The sequence below is a fragment of the Myotis brandtii genome, unplaced genomic scaffold (genome assembly GCF_000412655.1).
Source record: "Myotis brandtii unplaced genomic scaffold, ASM41265v1 scaffold45, whole genome shotgun sequence".
Lineage (NCBI taxonomy): Eukaryota > Metazoa > Chordata > Mammalia > Chiroptera > Vespertilionidae > Myotis > Myotis brandtii.
Window position 1 is genome coordinate 6283695 of NW_005367209.1, and position 9628 is coordinate 6293322.

Here is a 9628-nt window from a genome sequence, read left to right on the forward strand (position 1 = left end):
ACCAGGAACCCTAGACACCACTTTTCTGGGACGCCTGAAAGAGGGTTGTCCTTGGCCATCAACTTTAAGATAGTGCATTGGTGGAAAGCAAGGACCTCAAGGCCTGAGGCTCCATTCCTAGGAGACTCCTGTGAGAGCAGGCGCCGTGCTGTGGAGTGTGAATCTGGCTCGGCATGGGAACTTCTGCCTGCTGGAAGGGCTGTCCGAGCCTAGAGGAAGCCCCTAGTGCAAAGGGGCAAGGTGCCACCGGACACACCCATCAACTGTCACCTCCCAGGTGCTTATCAATGAAGGAAGACACTTTGGCCCCCTCCTCCTAAGACAGAGATCCAGTACTATTCACACACTGAACTGGATGCCACCCACAGAGACCAAGAAACGAAGAGGGGTCTGGTTTGGTGTTGCTCAGTGGTTGAGTGTTGACCTATGAATCAGGAGGTCCCAGTTTGATTCCTGGTCAGAGCATATGCCTGGGTTTCAGGCTCAGTCCCCAGTAGGGGGCATGCAGGAAGTAGCTGATCAATGATTCTCTCTCATTATTGATGTTTCTCTCTCTCCCTCTCCCTTTCCTCTCTGAAATCAATAAAAAAAATTTTAAATAGGGTTGGGGACGAGGCAGTAGGGTCTGAGTCTGCCTCTAAAGCTGTAGCCAGGTGCTCCAGCCCTTCCAATTTGAATGATGACATGTTTCCCAACCTTAGTAAATGCCAGGAACCATTCTAAGATTCATATAAACTCATTTAATCCTCACAACAACACTAGGAGAAATATATATACATATACTTATTTATTTATTTTTACTATTCATCCCTCTTTCACAGCTAAGAAAACAGGCACAGAGGTTAACACCTTGCCCAAGAGCACAGAGTGAGTGAGAGGCAGAGCGGGATTCAGGCCTAGGCTACTCTTACCCACTGGGCACTCTGCCTCTCATGCCCTCATCTCTATCAGAGTGGGCAGGGGAGAGGTGGGAGAAGCAATTAGTGGCCACCTGCTCTGGGCCAGGCACTTGACAAACACCTGTATGCTTCAATCTCATTAGAACCCAGTGAAGGATGAACCATGATACTCACAGTCCATGAGGGAGAGCAAGACCAGAGCAGTTTGATCTTCTGTTTGCCCAAGCCACACAGCCCAGGAAGGGGTGAAGCTGAAATCCAAACTTCAGCCTGAGTCTGCCCCAAAGAGGGCCCCTTCCCAACCTGCATGGGGATGGGGACCGGGAGGAAAGGGAAGCAGAGAAGGGGGTGAGAAGACTGGAAAGGGGCCTTCCCAGGGGTCTATGGGATCCTCCAGGCTCCTCCCCACCCTTTCCTGGCATGGGCAGAGAACACAAGGGGCAGGGGACAAGAAGCAGCTCCAGTGTTCTCTCATTGCTCTCAAGGCAATGGCCTCAGGAGCGAGGTCCTGTGGATCTCCCTCCCTGGACACCCGTTAGCTGCCAGGGACCAGGGCAGGATGGGGGTTAGGGTTGACCAACCCTTTGCACTCTTCAGCAGCACCTCCTGATCCATGGCAAACATAGATAAGGCGTGGACAGAGGGAACTCCTCCATAGGACAAAGGCGACAACCCAGATTGCTGGGCGGCAGGTCTGGAGGGCACAGGACATATGCCTGAGCCCAGAAAGCCAAGGATGGTAAGGAAGCTGCAGAATGCACCAGCTAGACAGAAATGCTGCCTCCCAGGATTCAGTCAGCAATGGCACAGCCTCCCCCGAGGGCTGTAGCCCCCTCTGACCCAGTCTCTGCCAGACCCAAGGAAGGGACAAGGAGAGTAGGACTAGCTGCATGCCTCAGGACAGGTGTATAAATGGGAACAGAGCAGATGCATGGTGGGAAGGGCAGAGAGCTTCACTGGTGTAGGCGTCGCCGGTACAGCACAACTACTAGGACTGTGGCCAGGAGCACCCCTGCCCCGGCAGCAGCCACCCCAAGCCATGGAGCCCTCTGAGCCTTCCCATCACACACCACTTCCTTCTCTTCCTTGAGCTGGGAGGCAGCGTGCAGCCCAGGACTGCCTGCCAGGAGGTCAGCGCTGGGACCCTCAGCTACATGGATTCTAAGGATGTCCCCTGACATGTACTCGTTCTCCTCCGGAGCGTTGTCAGGTCCTGAGTCTGTGTTGTTGCTGTAGCTGATGGCAAGGTCCGCAGAGCAGCCAGAGAATGGCTGGCTGTCTATCTGGGAAGATAGCCCGCCTGGCTTGCTCAGCTCCAGCCCTGAGCCCCAGCTGTTGGAGCGGCTGTCTGCATAGGATGAGCTGCCTCTAGCAGTGGCACTTGTGGGCGCTGGAGACACTGGCGTCTCCTGTTAAAAAAGAGAGAGAGAGAGAGAGATGATGGAAGGGCCTGGGGATGGCAAGCCAGGTTGGACGGCCCCATTCCTAGGCCAGGGCATGAACTAGCACCCCAACCTTGTAATTCCCAGCCCATTATACCCATGAGGTCACCCTCTTAGGAAGTCAACCCACCAATAGTTTAGGAAAGCAGTTAGGGGGAGGCGACCCAGGCCCTGCAGCAGCATCAGTGGTGACTTCTTCCAGGGCAGCCCTGTCCCTACTCACTGGCTTGCCTGTGAATCCAACCCCACTCCTGGGAGCCCTTGGTGTGTACGGCCCCATCCTGAACCAACATTCAGCCTGGGCCCGAGGACCATGGAGTGGCCAGCCACATGGGCTTGGTTCCTCTGGGCAGATAGCAGCAGTAGGGTGATATGTGCAGGCTCCAAGAGGCAGCTGTGGGGGGCTGCTGGGTCAGAGCAGCTGCCCAGGCTGGATGGGATGGGACTGCTGTCTGTAAAACCCGGGTCATGGAGGGGCAGAGCAAAGTGTCGAGGCAGACAGGCCATTCCGCTCTCTCTCCCTGCTTCCTCTTCTGCAAAACTGAATTACTAAGCTTACCAGGGAGCTGTGAGATCTAAATGGATTAATGCATGTGACCAGTGGGGGTGGCCCACTTTGTCCGACTCTCCTGACGTATCCACACTTAAGAGCTCTAATGATGGTTATTACTCTAAAACAGCGGTCGCCAACCTTTCGAACCTCATGGACCACCAGTGGTCTGCGGACCATCAGTTGGTGACCGCTCCTCTAAAGGACATGGTGTGGGGTCTGGATGAGGCTACTTCTCAGCTGTGCCTATACCCTCAAAAAGAGGCTCTGAACCAGAATGGAGACTGGCAAGGGTCCAAGAACAGGGCTATGGAAGGGGCCTGGATCACTGCTTGGAGGGGTGAGGACTCACCTCCGAGGGTCTGCTGCTACTCCTGATGGTGGGTGCTGTGTTGGCAGGCACCTTGCTGGACACCGAGCTCGTGGGCATCCTGTGGTCAGGCACCAAGCCAGTAGGTACCTTGGGTGACACTGTGCCAGCAGGTGTTGAACTGATAGGCAACTTGGAAGGTGTTAGACTGGTGGGCACATTAGAGGACATTATACCAGGGGTCTTTGAGCTGGTGGGCAACTTGGAAGGCACTGTGCTGGTAAGTGCTGAGTGGTGGGGCACCTTGGAAGGTGCTGTGCTGGTGGTCACAGAGTTGGTGGGTACCGCTACTCCACTGGAGCAGGTGGTAGTTTCAGCCTGATCACTAGCACCCCCTGCAGAGGAGGAGAAGGTGCCAGTAGACGGAGCTGACACTGGGGGTCCAGGCAAGCGGCTTGCCCTGGGGGTAGAACGGGCCAGGGGCTGGAAGGAGACAGTTGGAGACACCGGCCCATGGGATGATGCAATGCTGGAGACCATGTCTGCAGGTGGTAAGACAAAAGAGGAAACACAAACCCACGGGAGGGCTGGGATCAGAGAGCTGGAAAAGGGTCCCTCTGCCCCAGCTCACTCCATCTCTATGGCATCAAGGCTTCTCAACTTCCTACCCAGTCCCTGTGGTCACTGCTCCCAGGCCTGAAGGCCCAACAGCTACGGACACATCCTTGGTCCTGTCTATCCTCAGTCCTTGACCTATAGCACCGAGTCTGTTCTCTCACGAGAATGAAATGGTCCGTCTCTCCAACAGCCTCTAGCACAGTGATGGTGAACCTTTTGAGCTCGGCGTGTCAGCATTTTGAAAAACCCTAACTTAACTCTGGTGCCATGTCACATATAGAAATTTCTTGATCTTTGCAACCATAGTAAAACAAAGATTTATATTTTTGATATTTATTTTATATATTTAAATGCCATTTAACAAAGAAAAATCAACCAAAAAAAAATGAGTTCGCGTGTCACCTCTGACACGCGTGTCATAGGTTCGCCATAACTGCGCTAGGAGCTTGAATATCATTGATTATCTGCTCTGCTTCTGCTCCTCCTGCCTGGGACACACCCCCTTTCCTCCTTGCCTGCCTTTTCCATCTCCTTCCTAGCCTGGTGGGATCCTAGATGTTCTTCCCATTGCCATCTTTTCTCCCTGCCTCACCCCAGCAGGACAATCCTGGACCAGGGCAGCAGGATAGCTCAAGCAGAGCTCATACCAGTCACGTGGTCCCAGAGGCCCAGCCAACCCCCAGTGCGTGCAAATCTCCTAGGAGGCCTAAGGTCTTGATGTGTGCGTGGGGGGTGGGGGGGGGGGGGGGCGGTGTGCAGGCACAAAGCCACCCCTGGAAGGAGGGCCTGCCCTGGGGGAAGCAGAGGGAACAGGGGGTGATGGTCCATAGGGCAGTTATGTCAGGATTTTCTATGGAACTCTGAGAATGCATACTCCACACCCTACAGCTGACAAAGGCCAGGAGTGCTTCTGATGTGCCCACCACCCCAGATATAACACCACGGAATCCTGTGGAACCTGTCCACACATGAATGAAATCGAAGTGCCCTTTGCCTCTCTCTGGTCCACAGCAGCATTTCCTGAAAGGTATTGCATGGCAAGCTGACACTGCAAAAAGCAAATGGGTGCTTGGGGCAGGGTATGAGGTGGCAGAAGTATAGGGCCACTAAGATGGCTTCTCTGAGCCTTTAACTGCTCATGTGCCTTGTGGCTGTCCCAGGGGCACCGAGGGCTGGCCGGGCACCAGTGTCATGTGGAACACAGCTTGGGAAATAGTGGCGCAGAGAGATGCCAGCCTGGAGGGTCAGAGTGGACAGCTCTACATACCTAAGGGGGAATCCTGAGGTCTGGTGTGGGGATTCAGGCCTTTGGCTGATGAAGACCATACTTCTGCTGGGGGCTGAGAAATTTTAATGATTTTCTGGGAGCTTGAGACCATTTTAGGGCAGGCAGTGCCTAAGTGCTCCCCTGCCAACAGCAGCCCTAGCCCTGTACTCTCCCTTCTGCACTGTCCTCCAGGTACTGGCAGATCCCTACACAGTGCCTTTGGTAGAGTGCAGAAGTAGCCCCAAGTCTCTTCTCCTACCTGTATCCATGCCCTCTGAAATGTGACTGTCAGTCCTATCATCTAAGGATGGAATGTTCCCTACTCCTTGACTCTGGGCTGGCCTAGGACTTGCTTTGGCCCATACAATGCGGCACGAGGAACACCATGCCAGTTTTGAGCCTGTGCCCCAACATCCCTCTCTTTCTCAGAACTCTGCTCAGCTGCCATAAAATGGGCTTTTTGCTGGAGGATGAGACTCACGGAAGAGAACCGAGGTGCCCCAGACAACAGCTACAAGCAGAGCTTATGTGTACGCTAGTGTGTACACAAGAGGGAGTTCAGCCAAATCTGAACTAGTTGTACCAGCCCAAATTGCTGACCCACAGAATCATGAATAAAATAAATGGTCAAATTTTAAGCTATTAGGTTCTGGGGGACTGTTTGTTATACAGCAAATGCTAACCAATACACCCTCTAAGAAACTGGGTTTCTCCCTGGGGTAAACTCCCTTCATTCCCACCCTTGCCTCTTGTCTAAGAAAGCCAGAGGGGCAACTCTAACAGTCACCCTCACTTAGAGATCAGGGAGGCCCTCGCCTCCAGATTCTATACGTACCTGTCATGTGGGTATTGCCCAGTTCTTTTTCCTGCTCCTGAGGCCCACTGGAGGTCAGGGGGCTGAGGGACGCCATGTCAGAGGAGGGCTCCTGGGGGCCACTGGGCCTCCTCAGGTCAGCCCCAGAGCTGTCTGTCTGTGGGGACTTCTTTGAATTCTGCAAGAGGCAAAATGTGAATAAGGCAGCTGCTTCTCCCAGGAGCTGGCAAAGGATAGCTTATGCTTGGGGGCGGCTCCTAGAGGCCTCAGCCCACGCCACGGAGCACAGGAAACAAGGAAGCCACTGCTTCAGCTTCAGTTATAGCCAGACCCTCTCTACAGGTGACTCTGAACCCACCTCATAGAAAACACACACTCCATCCCCTGGGGAGTCCCTATCTATCCCTCTGGTCTTGTAGAAAGGTCCCCCTCTGTAAGGCCATTGCACAGACCCCTTTCTTGGGCTTCAAATCCAGTTTGGTGTCTCCAGGACACCCACTGCCCATTCATCCTATCCCAATAGAATCCGCCTTCTTTCCCCCAAACTTCACTTTATTGGCAATAATTACAGCTCCACCATCCACCCGCTACCCCGTCACCTCCTACTACCTTACGCCCCCTCATCTGGTCAACCCCTAGTCTCTCAACATCTCACATGCACCATTGCAAAGACCTCAAACTGTGACCGCACAGCTAGCTGATGAGAGGACTGGGCTGCCACAGAGTGAAGCCGTGGCCAACAGTCTGGGAGCTGGTCTGGGGCAGATCCCCATTAGGGGAGCCCTGGGGTTCTGAGCAGAGATTAGGCACGATTTGTGGGGTGTAGGAGAGGGCTTCTGGAAGGCTGGGTGAGCAGAAGTAGGCAGATGGCAACACAAAAGCAGGGGGCAGAAGGCAGATCGTGAGGACATACCTCTCCCGGGGATGCTGGTGACTGGGTGTCCTGGACAGGCATGGGGTAACTTGGCTCCTCGTCTCCGTAGCTATTGTGAGAGGCACTGGGGGCCACAGCGGGTGTGGAGGGCCCTGGTGTCTCAGCAGGAACTGACGGCGGCTGCGGTGGGGCTGGGGGGCGTCTCTGGCTCACTGGAGGACAGACATAGTGATGCCAAGGGGGAATCGGGGGTGTTCCTAAGCACCTAAGCAGTGACAGGAGAGGTGCTCTTGGACCCCCAGGGCCATGGCTGTCAAAACCCCCACAGCTCCAAAGCTGTCCTGATATGGCTGGCACTCCTCAGAGGAGACAAGCTTCACTGAGTGGGAGGCAGAAGTGGGAGGGAGGCAGGGGTTGGGGAGGACGAGGAGAGGAAGGTGGAGCAAGACAGAAGGGGAGAATGTGGGGTGCCTCGCTGGCCTCACACCACCCAGACTGGGTCAGCAGTCACGGCTTCGCTGTCCCCAGGCGTTCTGGAACCCAGTGGCTTTCTCCTCCTGTGGGTGGCTGTCACCACCAACTGACCCCCTACCTGATGCTGCCTCCTCTTCAGCCCCTCTCCTTTGCCCCATCACCTACCCCTGGCCCCACCATGGTGGTGTGTACGCAGGGAATCACTGTTAATCTCCACAAATAAAGAGACAGGTTTGGAAGGAAGGGAGGGAGGGACAGAAGGTAGAGAAAAATGATAGAAGACAAACAGCATGGTATTGTAAGGCTATAAATCTAGGCAGGGCTTCAGGAATGGTCTCTAGGCTGAAATATAAATAGGGCTGGCTTGCCTTTTCTCCTGTTTCAGTCCCTCAGACCCTGACATCACAAAACGCCCTAGGGCCGTGGTCGGCAAACTGCGTCCTGGGTTCTCTAGCTCAGGGCTCTTACCGTGTCCTGGGTTCTCTAGCTCAGGGCTTTGCATGAATTATCTTATTTAATGCAATTATTCCTACTCTGCTGACGAGGAAGCTGAGGCTTTGCAAAATACCACGTGCGGGCGCGCATGTACAGTGCGATTGAAACTTCGTGGCCCATGTGCAGAAGTCGGTATTTTGTGGAAGAGCCACACTCATGGGGACAGAGAGCCGCATGTGGCTCGAGAGCCGCGGTTTGCCGAGCGAAGTTTGCCGACCACTGCCCTAGGGGCATTTGGCCTGACAGCGGGTATTGAGGGGAGCTCAGGGGTAATTGGGTGGGGAACCTAGAAGGCTCTAAGGGAAGAGAAGAGATGTGGGGAAAGGAAAAAAGAAACCCATGATAGAGAAAAAGGAGACAGTAAAGGGAAGGAAAGAGAGAAGAGTGGGGAGAGAGAAGGTGAACTGAGGGAGAGGAGCCAGGAGAAAGTGAGAACAGGGGTGGGAGGCAAACATCACAGCCACAAAAATGAGAGGAGGCTCCATTTGCTGAGCACAGGGAGGTGCTCAGCCCCCCTAAGCACCCCACATGCTGACATCCCAGGGTATCCACCACAGGCCCATGCGGTACATGTTGCCATAAGCCCTGTTTTACAGAGAAGACTGAGGTTCAGAAAATTAAGAGACCCGGCCAAAGGGACACAGCTAAGTAGCTAAGCTGGGACCTAAACCCAGGTTTGTCTACTGCCCCGGAGTGATGGGAGGGAGGGTGACAGAGGAAGGGAGGAGGTGCAGGAGTGAGGGGACAGGGAGAGTGGAGGGCAGGGGAACAGACAGGGGCTCCAAGAGCAGGGCCAGGGTAGGGGCTTACAAGGCAGGTTGCTCTGATAGACGCGGTCCACTTCGTCAGCAAGAGCAGCCAGCTCACAGGCCCTCAGTGCCCAGATGAGGGACTCCACCCAGCCACTGCGCCGCTGAAGGCTGTTGAAGAGATCCCAAATGGTGTTCTGGTTCCCCCTGCGTTCGAGGTGGGCCCGCAGTAGGTCCTGGAAGACACAGCCCGTGGCCCTGCTCAAGCCAGGTGGCCCTGGCCCTTTTCCCACTCCAGAGGGGACAGCTGCAGAGAGGGGCCCCAAGCAGCCAGAAAAAGGAAGCAACCATCTGACACTGGGTCAGAGCCCAGGGCAAAGTTAGGGTTTGAGTTCAAGTTTAAAGGCAGCTATCAGGAAAGAGGCTCGTACTGTGTCCTGGGTTCTCTAGCTCAGGGCTTTGCATGAATTATCTTATTTAATGCAATTATTCCTACTCTGCTGACGAGGAAGCTGAGGCGTGGCAGAAGTAAGGCAGCGAAGATCCTTCAGCAGCGAGGCAGGATCGGAACCCAGTGAGTCTGATGCCAAAGCCTGGGGTTTGTTTATGCAGCCTCCACGGCAAAAGGGTTTAGATTAGCAAACGGGAGAAAGGTGTGTAGGAAACTGCAGATGACGAAGGGCTTGACGGAAAAGAGAGGAGGCCAATAAGGACCAGGGAAGGGGAGGAACTGGGGAGATTCTGAGATGAAGCAGCAGCTGCAGAGCTTTAAATCCACCTGAATTCCCACATAAAAACAAGCAACCAGATAGCAGAAACAAAACCCACCGTTGTTGCTCAGTGGTTTGAGCACTGACCTATGAACCAGGAGATCATGGTTCGATTCCAGGTCAGGGCACATGCCTGGGTTGTGGGCTCAATCCCCAGTAGGGGGCGTACAGGAGGCCGCCAATCAATGATTCTCTCTCATCACTGATGGTTCTATCTCTCCCTCTCCCTTTATCCCTGAAATCAACAAAAATATCTTTTTCAAAAAAGAAAAAGATGGTTCTGATAAAAGTTTATGTGAGGCCCTGGCCGGGTTTGGCTCAGTGGATAGAGCGTCAGCCTGCGGACTGAAGGGTCCTGGGTTCGAT

At 54.3% G+C, this 9628-nt stretch overlaps 1 protein-coding gene across 1 annotated transcript in view; it reads right to left on the reverse strand.

The window, feature by feature from the left end:
- Positions 1 to 765: 765 nt before the first annotated feature.
- Positions 766 to 9628, reverse strand: part of MAVS (mitochondrial antiviral signaling protein) — a 9651-nt gene continuing 788 nt past the window's right edge. The window contains exons 2-6 of the mRNA XM_005874684.2: positions 8554 to 8728; positions 6814 to 6986; positions 5922 to 6078; positions 3244 to 3743; positions 766 to 2308 (exon numbers count right to left, since the gene is read on the reverse strand). Of these exons, the coding sequence (XP_005874746.1) occupies positions 1853 to 2308; positions 3244 to 3743; positions 5922 to 6078; positions 6814 to 6986; positions 8554 to 8728 (1461 nt within the window). The 3' untranslated portion in view covers positions 766 to 1852. The remainder of the gene's footprint in view (positions 2309 to 3243; positions 3744 to 5921; positions 6079 to 6813; positions 6987 to 8553; positions 8729 to 9628) is intronic.